Source organism: Carcharodon carcharias, chromosome 8, assembly GCF_017639515.1.
Source record: "Carcharodon carcharias isolate sCarCar2 chromosome 8, sCarCar2.pri, whole genome shotgun sequence".
In the NCBI taxonomy this organism is placed as follows: Eukaryota; Metazoa; Chordata; class Chondrichthyes; order Lamniformes; family Lamnidae; genus Carcharodon; species Carcharodon carcharias.
Genome location: NC_054474.1, coordinates 17026927 through 17047868, shown reverse-complemented (window position 1 = coordinate 17047868; position 20942 = coordinate 17026927). Strand labels below are relative to the sequence as shown.

At 43.6% G+C, this 20942-nt stretch overlaps 1 protein-coding gene across 1 annotated transcript in view; it reads right to left on the bottom strand.

The window, feature by feature from the left end:
• The window catches only part of mat2b (methionine adenosyltransferase II, beta), a 39760-nt gene that overhangs the window by 8224 nt on the left and 10594 nt on the right, over nucleotides 1-20942 (bottom strand). The window contains exons 2-6 of the mRNA XM_041193606.1: nucleotides 19300-19494; nucleotides 11502-11616; nucleotides 10385-10537; nucleotides 7702-7895; nucleotides 6225-6338 (exon numbers count right to left, since the gene is read on the bottom strand). Coding sequence (XP_041049540.1) covers nucleotides 6225-6338; nucleotides 7702-7895; nucleotides 10385-10537; nucleotides 11502-11616; nucleotides 19300-19494 — 771 coding nt within the window. The remainder of the gene's footprint in view (nucleotides 1-6224; nucleotides 6339-7701; nucleotides 7896-10384; nucleotides 10538-11501; nucleotides 11617-19299; nucleotides 19495-20942) is intronic.

The following is a 20942-nucleotide window of genomic DNA, read 5'->3' as shown; positions in this document are numbered from 1 at the left end:
CCTCCAAGTTCGCTTCCAGCCACAAAGAGACATCCTTAACCCTGGCACCAAGCAGGCAACACAACCTTCAGAACCCCTGGTCATGGTTGCACAGAACAGTATCTATCCCACTAACTAAACTGCCCCCTATCACTACCACATTCCTTTTCACTCCCCCCAATTGAATAGCCTCCTGTACCATGGTTCTATGGCCACCTTGTCCATCCACCCCACAATCCTTGCTCTCATCCACACAGATAACAAGTACCTCATGCCTGTCGGTTAAAGACAAGGGCTGAGGCTCTTCCATCACCACATCTTGGATCTCCATACCTGCCTGACTTGCAGTCACACCCTTTTTCCTGCCCATTGACCAACGCTAAAGCTCTACTTAACCTAAGGAGGTGTGACTATACCCTGGAACCCTGATGCCCCACAAAGTTGCAACCCAGGCTCCAGTTTAACAACTCAGACAGTGAGCTGTTTGGTAGGACAGAACTTGAGTATCGTTGAAAAAAAAAAGACACGTTGAAGCATTTCGTCTTGCAATCATCAGGACGCTCGCAAGAACACCAATATAAAAAGGGAAAACAACTTATAGTATATGAATGGTATATGAATTTCAGTGCCAGTGTAATGGTGGATATGCAGGCTGTATGTCCCGAAGACTGGCGGATCGTATCAAACAGCACGTCCCAGCACTGTTCGCAACAGGCAAGGTACAGACTGAATCCAACCAGCCCATGATTGCAAAACTCAAGTGTCCAACATTAGATGTGATTCCATGATTGAGGGTTATTTAGCAAATGTTATCCAATGTGCTAAGAATTACACTGACAACCAATTTAAGAGAGTCAGTTGGGCTCGCAGTGTGGTGCATTTGTGTGTACTGGAAGCTACATATATTAATACACAGGGCCCTGTGCTTTGCAGACAGGAAGAACATGCATACACATTGCACCCGTTTCAGCGAAACAAAATAAGTGACAGCCATTCACTGACTCATTCCTCAGGGCAATGCCTTGACCAATCAGGGTCAAGCTGCCTAGTTTAAATTTCAAACAATGCTTGACAGGTAACTGTCAACCATCATTGGTGCATACTCCATAGCAACGCCTCTACCAGGGTCTACTTGTCAATCAATCAGCACTCTCCTCACATACAGTATAAGTTGTCCTTTTCCCCTTATACTGATATTCTTGCAAGTGTCCTCGATTGCAAGACGAAAAACTTCAACATGTCACTTTTATCAGCAAACAAACTCAGACAGTGGTGAAAACCAGGTCTTCAGAGCACCAACACCACGGTTGTGGAGTTGTCCAGATGTGTAGCCTGTGTGACTGGAATCACTATAGAATGAAATGAATATCAGCTAAAGGGCAGAGATAGATACTGTAATTTGAAAAGAAAATTATATCTCCTCCTTTCCTCAGAATGAAAATGTAAGGCGTTCATTACTTCAATTGTGTAATATGCCAGGGGTTCTCAACAAGGGATCCACAAAACCCCTAAAATGTTTCAAGAAGTCCTTGGAAATTTCCTCCAATTAAATAAATATTGGGAATATCAAAGCCATTGTCTTCCATCCTATCAAAAACCCCATCCCTCATCCTGGCAACTGCCCGAGGGTGAACCAGACTATTCATGCAACCTCAGTGGCATACTTGACCCCAAGTTTAGCTTCTGATCTCACAGCCACAATCAAAACTGCCTATTTTCACCTCCAAAACATCACCTACTCTGCCCCGCCTCAGCTCATTCATACCTTTGTTATTTCTGAACTGGACTAACGTAACACACTCCCAACTGGCCTCCTACAATCTTCGCTCTGTAAACTCTGCTGCTCGTGTCCTAGTTTAAATTAAATCTCGTTTGTCCATCACCCCTCTGTTCACTGGTCTACACCGACTCGTGATTAAGCAATGCCTTGATTTTAAAATTTTCATGCTTATTTTTAATTCCTTTCATGTCCCGCTCCTCCCCATCTCTAACCTCCTCCAGCCTGACAATCCTCCAAGATAGTTTTGCTCATCTATTTCTGGCCTCATGAGCAACTCCAATTTTAACTGCTCCACCATTTGATGGCTGCCTTCAGCTACTAAGGTCCTAAACTTTGGAATTCCCTTCCTAAACATCTGCACTTCTCTTTCCTTAGGTTTTAAGGATTGTCTTATCTCTTTGGTCAAGCTTTTGGCTATCTGCCGTAAGGCAGTAATATCCTCTTACATGCCAAATTTTGCTTTATACTCCTCTGAAGATGCAAAAGGTCCGTTATAAATAACGTTCGAGATTTTATTAAAAATCAAATTTTAAAAATTCACCGCTGTCTAAAAGGGGGATCGAGTTGAGCAACCAATTCAAGCCTCTGTTTAACCCCTTCCAAACATCTGAGATGATAGCAGCAACTGCCAATGAGTCCAGGTCCTTGCTCATCGAGAAGGAAGAGGCAGCAGTCATTGCTGGCTTAGCATAGATATCCTGACCGGAGCTCTCCATTCTCCACTTACTTGCAGGTCCCACTGAATATCTTGTTTCACCCCCACTCCCAACATTTGCCTAAACGTCAGGCTGCATAGGATGTTGTTTCATCCTCCCTCAGGCTGTTTGTTCACCCCTTGCTCCTGAGTCCTCACTCTGTCACACATCGCCAGCAGCCACCATTACCCATTCAGCTCAAGTATCCCGCAGCCACTGAAGTCAGCCAACAGCAGCTCCACGTGCATACCTCCTCTGTTTTGGTTTCAGATTTTAATTCTTTTGCCATCCATGTGATCGGGACCATCAATCAAGAGGGGCGGCAAAATAAAAGGCAACAGCTGCATGAGGAAAGGGGCTGCTGGGGTCAGTGAGTCACTCTCTTTGCAGAGGGAAAAAAGCACAATGTGTCAACATTGGGACCTACTGTCTGCAAACTCATTTCAATATTCTACACTGTCTATTTCCCCCTTCCTCCAATTGTCTCGCTTACTGTTTTCAAAGTGTTGAGTCACACTGTAGTATGGTTAATATATTCTTCACCTGCAAACCCATACCTTGCGTGTTCTCAGTCTTGCTTTACCAAGGAGGACATCACTGGCAGGCCTGATTATGCACACCCAGTGGTCAGCCTCCAGCTAGGATACCAACTTTCCAGATCATCCTGGAGTCAGCAGCAATAAAGCAATCTTTACTCTACTGAGAAATTTGGGAGGAAAAACGTCAGACAAGCCTCAGTAAAGGTTTTGTTTCCGCCACCCCCCCCCAACGCCCACCATTTTCATTGCAGATGCGTGTTTATTAGGTACAAGAATGTTGGCGAAGGAGGGGACAAGGAGGAGGCTCTCAAAAATGCAGAGAACCAGGACCAAGCAGAGAGCCGGGGTTGGGGGGAAAGAGGAAGACAGAGGCGGGGAGGTGGAGAGGGGGAAGATGGGAAGAGGGAGTAATATAAAAGGTCAGATGAATGGGGCTCATGTGGAGAGAAAAAGAGGGAGAGTGATGGGCTGGGTGGTCAATGATTTTCTGCAGTACTCAGATAGCACCATGGCTGGTAGAAGCCATGCTGAGAGTGTGTTTCCACAGAGAGAAAAACTTGTTTAGTTACAGGGGTCCATGGAACTTTTAGAATACAGTTGGGGGGGGGTGCCTCTGAAACAAAAGGGTTGAGAATCCCTGCTGTACAGTATTAACTTTCAGCCACCAGGAGAAACTATTATAGCTTTGAAGACGGAACATGATCTACCCCCTTAACTCTAATGTAATCCTAGTCACCCAGTGTACTATCCAGGTGCAAATTTAAAAAAAACTTGCATTTATAGACCACCCCAAAGACCACAGGATGCCCCAAAGTACTTTACAATAGAATAATTTAAAAAATAAACGTCGACTGTTTTATTGACGGAACCATGGCAGCAGTTGAGGTTTGCTTTCGGGTTAGGGGTAGTCTGATCTAGCTCGAGTTGCTCCTTCTGGCCAAAATCTGTCTGACTTGAGCACACTTACTGGACGTGGTCTGACCAGTCTCAAACAGCGTCCAGTCCAAGTCACTATGCCATAAGGAAGACATTGAGCACTAGAGGCAGATCAGGAAGAACCACAGGTTTAATGCCTGGTGGTAAAAAGTACGGAGGAACGACAGCATGAGTCTGATGGCTGGTGTTGGAGAAACGGGGAAGTGATTAGAGAAACAGGTACATCGGACTGCAAAGAAAGTTCCCATGAGGAGACCTACTGGAGTGCACAAGTTAGTAATTGGCATGGCAAAGGTAAATCCAAAAAACTACTTTAAGCTAACCTGTGGGAGCAGCACAAGGGTGCCACAGTGAAGTCAGAGTACAGCACAAAAACAGGACATTCAGCCCAACTTGTCCATACATGTTCTGATGAAGAGTCATACGGACTCGAAACATTAACTGTGTTCCTCTCTGCAGATGCTGTCAGACCTGCTGAGCTTTTCCAGCTATTTTTGTTTTTGTTGTCCATGGTGTTTATGCTCCACAAGAGTTTCCTACCGTCGCTCTTCATCCAATCTTCTCAGCATCTCCTATTTCATTCTCCTTCATGAATTTAGCTAGCTTCCCCTTAAATGCAGCAAGGAAGCCGCCTCAATCCCTCCTTGTGGTAATGAGTTCTACATTCTAACCACTCTCCATGTAAAGAGGTCTCTCTTGAATTTATTAGTGACTATGTTATGATCCCTAATTTGGGTCTTGCTTTCAATTAGAAATATCTTGTCAATGTCAAAACATGTTAGACCCTTTCATAACCTTAAAGACCTTTTTCTTGTTATCCCTTAGCCTTTGCTTTTTTGAAGCGCCTGTTCAGGTTTCCCTAATAAGTATATCATCTCAATTCTTGGCTTGCCTTTTAAAAAAAAAATTAACCTGCATTCAACATTTAGTGATTTGTGTATCTGTATCCTAAGATCCCTCTGGTCCTCCACCCCATAAAGACTCTCATATTCCAAGCAGTATGTGACTACTCTCCCCTTATCCTTCCTACCAAAATGCACCATCTTACCTGTGCTGCTCAATAGGTTTGTAAGGATAGCAAAGTTTCTTCATTAAAAGGACATTACTGGACCAACTGAGGTTTGCGACAATCTGATAACAAGTGACCATGAAGCTATTTTTAAATTAATTCGCAGGTTGAGGGCACTGCTGGCAAGGACGCCATTTATTCCCCATCCCTAGAGAAGGTAATGACAAACCGCTTTCTTGAACTGGTACTGCATGAAGGGTTTTTTTTTTAAAAATCCACCATCACATAAAAGTAGAACCAAGGTGAGCAATCTGCCAGTTCCAGCCCAATTCAAACATCTGTTTACCCCTTCCAAACACCTGTGCGATGATGGCAGTAACTGCTGCTAAAATCTGCTGTTAGATAAGGGCTTTGACCCAACAACCATGATGGAATGCCTTATAGAAAAGGTGGGAATTGACCTTACATGCACTGGATCACTATTCCAGTTATGTCATCATCACACCAACTCACCCAATTTTAAGCTATCTGGTGTTCAAAATACTACTTTGTTTCAATACAAATAAGCAGAGCCCCAAGCGGCAGTATGGGCCTTCTCTCGGGATGTCATATGTAATGGATGAAAATGTCTGGACCTCACTCCTGCCAGAAATAGAGGCTCATTTTTCATCAATTCTAGACACCCTCCGCTAACACTGGCACTCAGACTCCATATGGACGATGGTCGAATCGTCATTACAGTTACTGATGAGCCAACCATGTCTTTCCTATGATGTCTGTTCACACAGAGCTCCAGGATTTCAATAGACAGATAAAATGCTGGAAACACACAGGTCGTCAGGTAGCACCAATAAAGAGGAAAGGACAGATAATCTATCATGCGGTATTTTCAATTTTTAAGAAAAAAAAATTGAGAAAAATAATAGCTTGGCCTGTTTGAAATACCTCGATATCCACAGAATCACATTTCCCAACAGCAATCACTGCCTGGTGTCTCCCCTCCCTGTCACAGAGAGACACAGATCATTCGAGGCTTCACTGTCAACATTTCAGCCGTGGTCAGCAAACTGAGCTGAGATCTTGCTGGGGGTTGGGGGCGGGTAGTCAGACCTGGGACTAATCCTCACCAGCAAGGAGCAGAACCACACTGGGTGACCAGGCACTAAACCAAATCGAGTTGCATTTCAGTACACAGACTGCAGCAGCACATGGGTTTAAAGAATCAAGCTCCATAGCGAGATTACCACCGAAGGATAAAGCTTCAAGCAGTAATCACTGGTACTTACTGGCCGCAGATGGTTGCTTGGCAAGTTGAAGATGTCTGACATTATGCAAGCCATCTCGTATTTGGTCATTCGTTCATTCCCAGACCAGTGGAAAACTCCGTTGATCGATGGGTCCTGTTAAGGGGCAAATAACAGCAAAAAATTCTAAATGGAGGAGAACGATTAAAAGCACTTAAATCAAACGATCTAGAACTGCTTCATGGAAGATAATAATTCAGCAACAAGGTCAATTTTTTATCAAACTACATTAATGCTGGAACTGTTCAAGAACTCAGGACACACTCACCTCAGAAGTGAGCCAACCTCTTTGGTGGCAGGGAAGAGTACACGAGTGAGAATGAGTGGGTGAAAAGTCAGTGGTTATGTTACTGGACTAGTAATCAAGAAGACTCGACTAATGATCTAGAAACATGAGTTCAAATCCCACCACAGCAGATGGTGAATTTAAACTTTTTTAAATCTGGAATAAAAAACTTGTATCATACTACTGGATTGCTGTAAAAGATCATCCTTTGAGAAAGGAAATCTAATGTCTTTACCTAGCCGAGCCTATAGGTGATTCCAGATCCTGAGCAATGTGGTAGAGTCCCAACTGCTCTAACAAGACACTCTGAAGTTAATAAGGCAGCTTACCACACTACCTTTGCGGGGTCAATTTAAGGTGGGCAATAAATGCTGGCCTTGTCACTCTCACTTTCAATCTATGAATAATTTTTTTAAAAAAGGAGTGGGTGGGGAAAGAGGAAATGAGAGAGGAAAAAAGGAGGAACAGAAACATGTTTTTTTTTAATATTCTTTTAACGAGATGTGGACATCGCTGGCTGGGCCAGCATTTATATTGCCCATGAGGTGAGGTTGTGAACCATCTTCTTGAACCACTGCAGTCCATGTGTTGTAGGTTCACCCAGTACTGTTCAGGAGGGAGTTCCAGGATCTTGACCCAGCAACAGTAAAGGAACAGTGTTTGAGGTAGTGCACATATTAAAGGACCAATAACTGAGAATTATATGGTCTTACATCAATTCAGAGCAACCAATAAGAAAAAAGTGTTGGAGGAGCTGCATGCCAGGGTGACCAACTCTCAGTGAATAGAGAAGCTTGAGAGCAGGTACTACCACCATGGCAGCGCAACTCATTGCAAGCTCAGTAGAACATTCCTTCCGACAAGCACTGGTAAGCCCTGAGCACAAGACATGGTACTTCTAGGGCTGACACAGGCGCAACACAAAGAATGGAGCGACAGATGAATTCCAGGACAACATGCATCCCGGGAAGAGATGACATGGGACAGAAGGCCAAATTACTGGCGGTCCCAGAAAACCCAAGATGGTTGGTCACCCTGTGCATTACAGAGGTGAGCATTTGTTGCGAGGAATAAGAAAAGCCACACTGCTGGATAATAACACAAAATTAAAAGGGTTTGTCAAGTTTGAGGTGTAGGTTGCTGCTGCCAATGGACTGCATCCACTATGCGTACCTGTATTCTACGCTCTGATAACTGCCTGCACACTCTGGCTACATCATCGACGTGTGTGGGAAATTGTTGCTGCCAGTGGTCTATGCAGGCCACTACGCTGTGGCACTGCACTTTTCCAAATAGCGCAGTGGCTGAACTTTCCTCCAGCTTCTCAACCTTGCCATAAAGGAGTGGAACACGGAGCACCGCCGCACCTGAAATCCAGAGAGCAAAGACAGTGAATGCCTCCCCACACTCTACAGTGCAAATACCAGTATGCCCCAACACTCCGCACTGTACAAGCGGAAAGATTGCTCACATCAGACAGAGAGAATGCCCTTCCCACACCCAACTGTACAGAAGAAAGGAATGCCTCCCCACCGCTACCCCACACTGTACAGAAAAAAGAGAATGCTCCCCCACAACCTGGACACAGCCAGGGAACACCCCAAGAGTAAACACTCTTCTACACTATACAAGTAGTGAACACTCCCCTCCACTGTACACAGTGAAGTCTCCCCTGCATTGTTCAGGGACAGAGTGAACACTTCCCTACACTGAATGGAGATTGACAAGTGAATACCTACCACACTTCACTGAAAGTGAGTTAACAACTAAGAAGAGGGGATTCAAATAATGAAGTACAACAAAGGGCAACATAGATGTGGAATAATTTATAGCTACATCAACTTATCACAGTATTTTACATCACAGAAAGGGGTCAATCAACCCTTTGCTTCTGTGCTTGAAACAGCCATTCAAGTGGTCCCATGCTCTCACTGTTCCGCACATGCTTCTCAGAGTATTCTCCAATGGGAATGGAGACTAAGCAGATGGGAAATCTGTGAAAGAAAAATAGGTGGTTTTTGAAAGATGTGGAAATTGCAAGGGGAAAGGGTGCAATGACTGAAGGACCAACCTCAATGGTGAACAGTAAAGGAGTAGGGGTGATGAGAATAAGTATTCCGAGCAAAGGACATGGGATGGCAACCTGGGATGTACAGCTGGACAAGATACAGTACAACCACTTGTAAAATAGGCTTGGTAAGGGTAGGTAAAATAGGCTTGAGGGACTGAAAGGCTCTTCCTGTTCCTAAGCAACATGAAGGAACTTGGAGAAAATCATAAGGACCTAAGAAACAGGAACAGAAGACAATAATATGGCGTCTTGGGCATGCTCTGCCATTCAATATAATGATGGCTGATCTCCTGCCTCAAATTCACCCTCACAATATCCCTCAACACAGATCAAAATCCGTCTATCCCAGCCTTAAATATATTTAACGATGAGGCATCGACAACCTTCTAGAGTGAGAAATTCCACAGATCCACAACCCTGAGTTAACGAGTGTTTCCTCATTTCATTCCTAACTGATCAACCCCTTATCCTGAGACTGCATCCACAACTTCTAGATTCCCAGCCAGGGGAAAACAACCTCTCAGCGTCTACCTTGTTAATCCCCTTCAGAATCTTGTCTGTTTCAATTACATCTCCTCCCTGAACTCCTTTACATTCTTCTGAACACCAGAGAGTGTATTGGTCCAATTTACTCAGCCTCTTAACATAGGACAAAGCTCTCATCCCAGGAACCAATCTAGTGAACGTTTACTGTACTATCTCCAATGCAAGTATGTCCTTTGTTTAAAAATGCAGGCCAAAATTGCACATAGTATTCTAGGTGTGGTCTCACCAAAGCCTTGTTCAATTGTACAAGACTTCCTTATTCTTATACTCCAACCTTCATGCAATATAGGCCAACATGCCCTTTGCTTTCCTAATTGCTAACTGTACATGTATGCTAACTTTGTGTTCTTTGTACGAGTACAGGCAAGTCTCTCTGAGCATCAACGTTCACAAGTTTCATGCCTTTTTAAAATATTGGTAATAAGAACATAAAAGCAGAATATGGATAACCTCACATTTTCCCACTTATGCTCCATCTGAGCCCTGTTACCCACTCATGTAACCTGTCTTTTTGCAGCCTGTGTCCTCCTCACAACTTACATTCCAATCTAGCTTTACATTGTCAGCAAACTTAAATTAAAAAAAAATAACGTCGCAAACTCAGTCAAAGTTAGTAACATTGATTGTAAGTAACCAAGCTCCCAGCACTGATCCTTGCGGCAAATCAAAGGTGAAAACTAAGTTGATGCACTGAGGGACCGGGAGCCAGTGGGACTTCGCAAAGGCCTTTGGGTGTTCAGAACATGAATGTGCACGCGAGACGGGGCTTAGGCTACGAAGCACTGGATAACATTAGGTTTTTTGAAGGCTGGTGGAGAAGCGGCACAGAAGAAGAAATGGACCATTAAAGTGACTGCAGATTATAGCTTCAGAAGCACAGTGCGAGGAAGGATCATATTTCAGAAATGGCCACGTCCAGGTTCCAGGTTTAGTCTCTGCACTGCAGAAGAGGATGAGGGTACTCTGGAAATGCTTTCCGGACAGGCGGTATAATTGGGTTCAAGAGACAATTCAATACATTTCTGGAGAGAGACAGGACTGAGGGGCCTGTTGGTAGGTCAGTCACTGGAATACACATCATTGAAATAGAACAAACTTATTGGTCTTAAGCAACAGGAGCAGGAAAAGCTATTAATAACATTCTTTCCTGTTGTATCACTGCTATATCCCAGTTATCCCTGATCTCAGGATCCTAGAGACAACCACAAACACAAAGTGGGAATTGGATTCCTGCCTCACCCGGATGATTTTGCAAAACTACCCTCTCCCCTTCTAGCTTGGTTTTCCCATACAGGTTGAGGGGGTTCGGAGTGTCATTTTCTCGATAAGGAGGATGCAATCCATCGAAGATGTAATTTGTGCTCACGTAGATCAGGAAAGCTCCAATTTCAGCTGTAAAGAACGGAGACAATAGTTTTTTTTTAAATTACAAGCAGTTTCAAACTGGTCAAATTACACTCATTTTATTTAGCAACATTTTATTGTTTCGTTGTGGGAGACAACATTCCTCCCATTTTCTCTTCCATGCCTCTCCTGAAGGCACAAATCCTTGCTGGGGCACAGCTTTCCCAGCACCATCCCATGTCTTTTGTTTTTGATTATTTGTTCTTTGGGTGCGCATGTTGCTGGGATGGCAGACACTATGGCCCATCCTTAGTTGCCCTGAGAAGGTGCTGATACCATAAAGACCACAAGACTCAGGAGCAGAAATTAGGCCATTCAGCCCATCGAGTCTGCTCCACCATTCAATCATGGCTGATAAGTTTCTCAACCCCATTCTCCTGATAACCTCTGATCCCCTTACCAATCAAGAAACTATCTATCTATCTCTGATGCAACGGAGATCTCAAATCAATCTGGGTAAGGGTGGCAGAGATTGCAAGTTCAAATCCATTCACAGCAATTTCAGAGCCTGGAGTTCAAGTTAAAAAATCTGGAATAAAAAGACGGCTTCAGCGTAAGTGACCATGAGGCTGTCAGATTGTCATATAAATCTCGTGGATTAGCCAACTAGGGAAGGAAACCTGCCATTCTTACCCGGTTGGGGCCTATATGTGAACCCAGCCCCATACCAAAGTGGTTGACCTATAACTGCCCTCTGAAGTGGCCCAGCAAGACAGTTAGTATCAAACGTGTTGCAGTGGTTCAAGAAGGCAGCTAACCACCACCTTCTCAGGGTAATTAGAGATGAGCAGTAAATGTTGGTCTTGCCAGTGACATCCACACTCCAAGAACTAATTTAAAAACCTGACTGAGTATTCAAACAAGTCGGACAGCTGTCCTACAGACATTCCTTCAGGTAAGAACCACTAAGGATTAATTTTTATGCATTCAAGCCCACAAAGAGTTTTAATACCTGACTCCTTGGCTATGCATCCTGAGCTGCTTACATTCAACTGCCTGGTATATTCGGGCTGACACTCCGCAACATCAGGTCTCCGCTCCGCAGCACAGTGTATAACAGCATGTGGCTGTAATGGGATTAACACAAGACCCGCAGTCAGTTTTCAGCCTATTTCCAACATCACTTGTGAAGGTATTCCTACAGATTTTAACAGCACAGCTCGATTTTACTCTTCAGGACCAGCAGGGAAAGCAACTCTGTTTACTGAAGTAGGAAATCAGCAGTTTGAGACAGGGAGTGGGGAACCCATGACAGAATGGGTAATGGATGAAACAGGCTTGACCTAAATCACATGTCCTTTATCAAGGAAGACGACAAATTATTTTTCAATCCAAGGAAGAGAATAAATCAAAAATCTGCAATATCTGTCAACAGAGACAGTGCATAAAGCTAACGGACACACAACCTGTCTTCTTCCTTCAAGTCATTTCCTGTTATATTGTGCTGGGAGAAAATTAAGCACTTTGTCACAAGTAGTGTCAGCAAATATTCCCTCAGCAGCTACAGCACAGCTTAGATCCAGAGTAAAGCTTCCTCTAACTGACCCATCAAACACTCCCAGGGCAGGTACAGCACGGGGTTAGTTACAGAGTAAAGCTCCCCCTGCACTGTTCCCATCCAACAATCCCTGGACAGATCTAGCACCGGCTATATATAAAAAGTTAAGCTCCCTCTACAGTGTCCAAAACACTCCCAGGGCAAGTGCAGCATAGGTTATATATAAAAGAGTAAAACTCCCTCTCCACTGTCCCAAACACTACATGAAGAACCATGGGTCAGTGATTTATATCCTATGAGTAGTCTCAACCGTAAGCTCATGATCAAGCTGCATACAATCATAACCTACAAATTCAAACACTATAAACAGAGTAGATATACGGATAATAAAGTCATAAATCCTGGAGTACTAGGAAATGCAAACTGTGTTTGATTAAATCACTGTAAATAAATGGCTGCTATCTAATACTCTCATGGATATATGACATCAAATTGTACAACTTGTCATGACAAAGCACAACAGACCTGCAGTTATATGTACTAAAAGTCTGGCGTAAAGCAAGAATGCCTGCAAGTTATTAGAAACATAGGAACAGGAGGAGGCCACTTCACCCCTTGAGCCGGTACCGCACTATTCAATGAGATCACATCTGATCTGTGACCTAATGACATATACTCATCTTCTCCCCCATATTCTTTAATATCTAGTGCCCAGAACTGAATACAATACTCAAGTCGTGGTCCAATTAGGGTGGGGCAGTAATATTAGGATGGAGAGTGGAAAAATCAGGCAATTTTTTTTTTATTCATTCATGAAATGTGGGCATCTCTGGCTGGGCCAGCATTTATTGCCCATCCCTAATTGCCCTCGAGAAGGTGGTGGTGAGCTGTCTTCTTGAACCGCTGCAGTCCATGTGGTGTAGGTACACCCACCACGCTGTTAGGGAGGGAGTTCCAGGATTTGGACCCAGCGAAAGTGAAGGAACTGCGATATATTTCCAAGTCAGGATGGTGAGTGGCTTGGAGGGGAAATTCCAGATGGTGTCAAGCTTCTTGAGTGTTTTTGGAGTTGCACTCATCCAGGCAAGTGGGGTCTAATCCACCATACTCTGACTTGTGCCTTGTAGATAGTGGACAGGCTTTGGGTAGTCAGGAGGTGAGTTACTCACCACAGGATTCCTAGCATCAGAACTGCTCTTGTAGCCACAGTATTTATATGGTTAGTCCAGTTCAGTTTCTGGTCAATGGTAGCCCCAAGGATGTTAATAGTGGGGGAATTCAGCAATGGTAATGCCAAGGAGCGATGGTTAGATTCTCTCTTGTTGGAGGTGGTCATTGCCCGACACTTACCACTTGTCAGCCCAAGCTTGAATATTGTCTAGGTCGTGCTGCATTTGGACATGGACTCCTTTAGTATCTGAGGAGTTACAAATGGTGTTGAACTTTGTGCCATCATTAGCGAACATCTCCACTTCTCTGTCCTTATGATGGAAGGAAGGTCCCCATTTTGTTAGAACAGAGGAAATTACACGGTAGATAGGGGGAAATATTTAAAGTTAATAAAAGGTAGGTATGAAGCAAATTTAGAAACTGTTTCCATAGTTTGAGTGTCTAAAATGATATCTCAAATGTTATGATCCCAGCTGATGGTACCATTGGACAAGTCAGGTCCCAGGGCAGAACTTGGCTTGATAGATCCTAACTTTTATCTTGTGTTTATAAACATTGAGGTCAGATACTGAAGAGTTACAGGGGTCTGCTGATGAACTTTTAACAAAAGAACAAAACAATTATTAAACATGAAAAGATTAACTATATTACAATACTCCTTCACCGCCAACTATATCTTTACAGATTCGTAAAAATAACACAAGTTACAAAATCTCTCATACTCCAACGTTCACAGTAAGAATATAGTCCATGTAAACCAATAGGTGACCTGTGGTCAGATACACCAAATGACAGATGCCGCACAAAACCAAATGCTATGTCTCTCTCGTCAGCTCCATCCCCAGATGCTTGTCACACTGCGAGCCAACCCGTCTCACTGAACTCCATCTTTCTCCCAAGGGTTTCCAATTTCAACATTCGAAGAACTCACTTTGGAATCTTCTCCCAAACACACTCTCAGGTGTCTTCAACAAGGATCCACCTCCAGGGTTTTGGTCTCCTTTTGATGTTCCTCTCCCCTGGATTGCCATGTTCAGTTAAGCTTCACCTTTCACGCTCCCTCAGATACTCAGCGCTGCCAACAGAACACCACTGCTTCACAAGCCGTAGTAAGGAGTCACCAACCTTTGGCTGTCTCCTCAGATCTTCCGGATTCTCGCAAGCCCACTGTGCCTTGATTCTGCTCCCCACGGCTTTCTCCCTTTAATTCGGTGTCTTTTCCTCTGCTGCTTACTTAAACTTCACTGAACATTATCTGTTCCAGATTTCCAGCCCCTCGCTGTTCCTTGACTTAGCTGGATGTCTTGGGACCCTTTCCTGTCCCCACTCCCTGGTTTTAGGACTCTCTATTTCTCTTTTGAGACCTGCTCCCTTCCCACCTGCGCTGGCAGTTTCTGGGGAATGTTCATAGAAACAGAAAAGCAGATTGAGTTCAGTTGATATCTCTGTGGGCCCCCTGTTGCTCAGCAACAGCAGTGTTCCCTACTTTGTTTTAACTTCCCCAAACCAATTAAAACCTGATTAAAATGCAAACAAACCCACAGACTTGCAGGCAACATTCTCCCAGAGAAAAACTCAAAAAAACTAGACCCAGGTTTAACCCTCTTAATCCACAAATAAAAAAATTAATTACTGAAACATAAAAGCTACAGCCTATCCCTAACACATACAAATATCTCTGTTTCCTAACACAAATAATGGATTTAGAAGAGATCTAGGACAGAGCAGATAAACCAATTATACACCAAGGATTTTAAATTGTGCTACTGGAGTGAGTGATTGAAGCAGAGACAATATCCTTCAATATATTCTTAATGCTGATATGAGGAATAAAGAGAGGTAGAGATATGGGAATCATATGTGATTAGGATGCTGCTTCAGGGAAGAGAATAACACTGGTTGGTTTATTTGGCTTCTTTACATGGTTTAATTTCTAGGTAATTAGGCGTCAGCCATACAGTGGAAAGCACTCTCCCTTGTCTCTCAATCAGAACACCATGGGTTCAACTCAAGACTTGAATACAAAATCCAGACTGCCAGACAAAGTATAGGACTGAAGGAAAGCTCCATTCTCGGAATTGCTGTCTTTCAGTTGAGATAGTAAACCGAGGCCCTGACTGTCCCCTTAGGTGGATGTAAAAAATCCCACGGCACCATGCAAAGAACAGCAGAGGAGTTCTCTAAAGTGTCCAGGTCAATATTTAATTAAGCAGACAACATTATTAAAAATGATCTGGTCATCCTTGCGTGCTGTTTGTGGAATTCTGGGTGCAACTGCACAGAAAAGTACTTAATTGGCCATGAAGCGATTTGGGATGTCCCAAAATCATGAAAGGTTTGGCATAAAAACAAATTCTTTCTATTATTCCATGCAGGTTGACTCCTCCAAAATTCTGTGCAAAACCAGTTGTGATCCCTATCACTCACTAATCAACCGCCAATGGCCCTGCTGGAAAGAGCACATTTTTGAATATTGTGTAAAGACAGCATAGGCCTTGCCTGTGATGCCCTCAATCAAATAGTCAGCACAACTTTAGACTCATATATGTGGTTATTCTTCATGTGTAAGAAACCAGAGATTAACTGACATGCATGGAATGTGGTAAAAAAGATTGGATCATCATGTGGAAATACGATGCTGTGGCTTAAAAAAGGGCAGGACTGGGTGTTAAGTATTCCTGCATACAAGGTGAAGATCTTGATTAAGGAAAGCACTGCAGTGCTGGAGGATGTCCCAGAGGGATCAAGGGCAGAATTTCTTTGGCTCGAACTAAGGAACAAAAAGGGTGCGAGTACATTTCTCAGTGTAACTTATAGGCCACCAACCAGTGGGAAGGATGTAGCGGGACAAACTTGTAAGGAAATTGCAGAGGTGCAGGTGCAAAATTATAACGTACTTATAAAGGGAGACATGAATTATCTGAATATAGACTGAGATAGTGGCGGTGTAAAGGATAGAGAAGGGCAAGAGTTCCTAGAACGCATTCAGGAAAATTTTCCACAGGACATAGTTTTTGGTCCAATGAGGAAGGAGGCATTGCTAGACCTGGTTCTTGGGAATGAGGTGGGCCAAGTGGATCAAGTGTCAGTAGAACATTTAGTGGACAGTGATCAGTGTACCATAAGGTTAAGTTGGCTATGGAAAAGGACAAGGAACAATCCAGAGTACGAATAACAAATTGGGGTAAAGCTAATTTCAGTAGGGTAAGAACAGGTCAGGGCCGAATAAATTGGAGTCAAAGGTTGGCAGGAAAAATGCTACCTGATCAATGGGCTACCTACAAAGAAGGGATAGTTCAGGCACAGTCAAGGCATATTCCCTCAAAAGGGAAAGGTAGGGCACACAAATCCAGACGTTCCCTGGATGACAAAAAAAAAGATAGAAATTAAGATGAAGGAGAAAAAGTATGCTTATGACAGGTAACAGGTAGAAACTACAACAGGCAACCAGGCTGAATATAGAAAGTTCAGAGGGGAGGAAAAAGCAAATGAAGGCAGAGTGAGTATGAAAAGAGACTGGCAGCCAATATTAAAGAGAATCTCAAAGTCTCTTATCGCATAGATAAAAGGAGGAGTAGGGCCAACTAGAGACCAAAAAGCAGATTTATGCATAGATACAGAGGGCATATCTGGGGTATTGAATAAATATTTTGCATCTGTCTTTACCAAAGATGATGATGCTACCCAGACCATGGCGAAAGAGGAGATAAACTAGACGGGTTTAAAATTGAAAAGGAGATGGTGCTAGATAGACTATATGTAGCTAAAAGTGTAAAAGGCATCAAGGCCAGATGAGATGCATCCAAGGATTTGGAGGGAAGTGAGGGAAGGGAGATTGGAATTGCAGAAGCACTGGCCATAATTTTTCAGTCTTCCTTAAGACTCAGGGGTGGTTCCAGAGGGCTGGAGAGCTGCAAATGTTACACCTTTGTTTAAAAAGGGTATAAAGATAAGCCCAGCAACTAAAGCCAGTCAGTTTAACTTTGATAGTGGGGGAGCTTATAGATACAATAATTTGGGACTAAATTAAAGGTCACATGGAGAAATGTGGATTAATTAAGGAAAGCCAGGATTTAAGAGAAAATCTTGTTTAACTAACTTTCCGGAGTTTTTTTTTTGAAGAGGTAACAAAAAAGGTTTAAACACAAAAAACTGCGGATGCTGGAAATCCAACACAAAAACAGAATTACTTGGAAAAACTCAGCAGGTCTGGCAGCATCAGCAAAGAAAAGAGTTGACATTTCGAGTCCTCATGTTGAAGGGTCATGAGGACTCGAAACATCAACTCTTTTCTTCTCCACCGATGCTGCCAGACCTGCTGAGTTTTTCCAGGTAATTCTGTTTTCGTTTTTAACAAAATAGGTTAATGAGGGCAATACTGTTGATGTAGTTTACATGGATTTCCAAAATACATTTGATACCATGCTGCACAACCATCTTGTGAGCAAGGTTAGAGCTCATGGAACAAAAGAGACAGTAGCAACATGGATAAGAAATTGGCCGAGTGACAGGAAACATGGACTGGTGATTAACAGATGCTTTTCGGGCTGTAGGAAGGTTTGTAGTGGAGTTCCCAGAGGTCAGTGTTGGGACCCTGGCTTTTCCTGGTAAATAATGTCCACCTAGATCATAGTGTGCAGGGGACAATTTTAAAGTTGGCAAATGATACGAAACTTGGAAGCATTGTGAACTGTGAGAAGAATAGTGTAGAACTTCTAAAGAACATAGACAAGTTGGTGGAATGGGCAGACAGGAGGTAGATGCAGTTCAACGTGGAGAAATATGAAGAAGTGAATCATTTTGTTGGAAGAACATGGAGGTGCAATATAAAATAGAGGGTGCAGGAGCAGAGGGACTGAGGTGTATATGTGCATAAGTCATTGAAGGTGGCATATGAACATACAAATTAGGAGCAGGAGTATGCCACTTGGCCCCTCAAGCCTGTTCCGCCATTCAATAAGATCATGGCTGAGCTGATTGTAACCTCCTGCTTACCCACCACCACCCTCCCACCCCCGAGAACCTTTCACCCCCTTATTTATCAAGAATCTATCTACCTCTGCCTTAAAAACATTTAAAGGCTCTGCTTCCACTGCCTTTTGAAGGAGTGGGTTCCAAAGGCTCACCACCCTCCAAGAGAAAAAAAAAAATCTCCATCTCTGTATCAAATGGGTGACTCATTTTTAAACACAGTGACCCCTGTTTCTAGATTCTCTTACAAGAATCCTCTCCACATCCACCCTGTCAAGGCCCCTCAGGATCTTAAAGGCTTCAATCAGGACAGGTTGAGAGAACAGTTAATAAAGCATACAGTATCCTGGGCTTTGTTAACAGGGGCATTGAGTACAAGGAGGTTATGTTGAACTTGTATAAGACACTAATTTGGCCTCAACTGGAGTATTGCATCCAGTTCTGGGTGCTGCACTTTAGAAAGTGAAGGCACTGGAGAGAGTTCAGAAAAGATTCACAACAACCTGGTTCCAGAAATGAGGAACTTCAGTTATGAAGACAGGCTAAAGAAGTTAGGATCATTTTCCTTGGAGAAAAAGGAGGCTGAGAGGAGATTTGATAAGAGTTATTAGAAAAGCATGAGGGAAGGGGGAGGTTCTGGACAGAGTGGACAGGAAGAAACTATTCTCACTCATGAGAGGATCGTGAACGAGAGGGCACAGATTTAAAGTAATTGGTAAAAGAGGAAAAAAGCGATGAAGAAAACATCTTCATGCAATGAGTAGTTAAGATCTGGAATGCAGTGCCCAAGTGTGGTGGAGGCAGATCCAATTGAAGCATTCCAAACGGAATTGGATGGTTATCTGAAAAGGAAGGATGTGCAGGGTTACAGGTAGAAGGCGGCAGTGCCGGTGCCAACATGACAGGCCAAATGGCCTCCTTCTGTGCTGTAACAATTCTGTGATATTACGAACAGCAAATCCCTCAATAGAAGAGTCTGCCCACCCCCCATCTCCCAGTAAAGCTCTGTGCACTCCCGGTGAAGGTCAGTAACCACCCCCCCGGTGTGGGTCAGGTAACAACTATTTCACAAGAAAACAAACTCTCGGCAGAATGCACTGACGTTCACTACCTTAAAATCCTGGATAATTTGCCGCACCGCCCCTGGATCCAGCAGGTTCACTTTTTCGAACTTGGGTCGAGCTCTCTTGTAACCATAACCCACTGCATCCCAGTCATTATCCAGAAACTCCTTGTACACAGCACGGCCAAGCAGTCCTGTTGCCCCAGTGACCAGGACACGTCTGTCCGGCACACAAGCATCCACCTGGAAAATAAGATGCAACAACCACTCAATCCCTAATCATTCTTTCACTGGCAGCATCACCTTCTCCTGAATACCTCCATCCACGGAACCCAGTAGGGGCATCCTGAAGTTGTGAAAGGCACCATAGAAAAGATCTTTCTTTACACAGATCAGAGTATATATCTCACTGTTATTCTGTACCCATCCTCAACAACTGCTCCAAAACACTGCATGGATATCCCATTCTAGAATTTCCAAGTCAGGAGTGTGAAAGAATACTCTATACTTGCCTGGACAAGTGCAGCTCCAACAACACCAACACCATCCAGGACAATGCAGTCGGTTTGTTCAGCACCCCATCCACCACCTTAAATGTTCACACCCTTCACCAATGGTGCACAGTGGCAGCGGTGTGTACCATCTACTACATCTCATGGAGGTCCTTCAGTAGCACTTTCCAAACCCAGTACCAATCTGAGAGAGTAATACTTGTGTTCTCGAGCTGCCCAAGAAAGTAGTCACCTTCCCAACAGTGCTGCCAGGAGCAAGCGATGGTGGTTTGAATAGTGCGAGAGACACGATAATGACAGGGTGAAGAGAGTGGCAGCAGGCAGAGGGACAGATGCAGAGAGTGGCCGCAGGCAGGGTGCAAGGGAAGGCACAGGTGTAGCAAGTGGCAGAGGTGCAGAAAATTGGTAAGGACAGAGGTTTGTAAACGTAATGGACAAATTAATCCTTCCTTTGAGCAAATTCAACCAAAAGTAGTTAGTGGTGGCGAGCTGACAGTTTAGGAAGCTGAACCGTCATATACACAAACAAGCATCACAAATTATACATAGGAAAGTCCCTTACTTAATGAGGACGTTGTGGCAACAAAATGTTGGCACAGGACAACAGGATGTCAACTGCACAGACAGGAAGCAAGAGTTTTATATTATAGGTCACACATAAGGATTATGAACATTTGGACCCTGTGGCTAAAGTTGTTACAACCCATCGAGGTCTCTATACACTTTCAAATTTGGCCACTTTCGCATCCCCAATTCCTTCATTCCAACACTGGTGGCCATGTCTTCGGTTGCCAGGGCCCCAAGCTCTGGAATTCCCTCCCTAAACCTCCCCCTCCTCCAAGATGCTCCATACAACCTTCCAATTGATCAAGCTATTGGTCATTTGTCCTTATTTCTGCTTATGTGGCACATTATCAAATAAAATTTGATATGCTCCTGTAAAATACCTTGCAATTTTTAACATACTGCTACATTTACTTATATAAATACAAGCTGCTGTTATTGCCCAGAACACACAGGATCCCTGTTGATGAACTGACAAGTCTGTGAGGACTCTCCCTACTAAGAGTTACCCTGCGTCAGTGGAGAGGGAGCTGTTCCCCACAGTTTTAGAAGTTGCTGAATGTTATGGAAAAGTTTAGAACTGCATTTGACAAGTCTGTGTTACAGAATTATAGA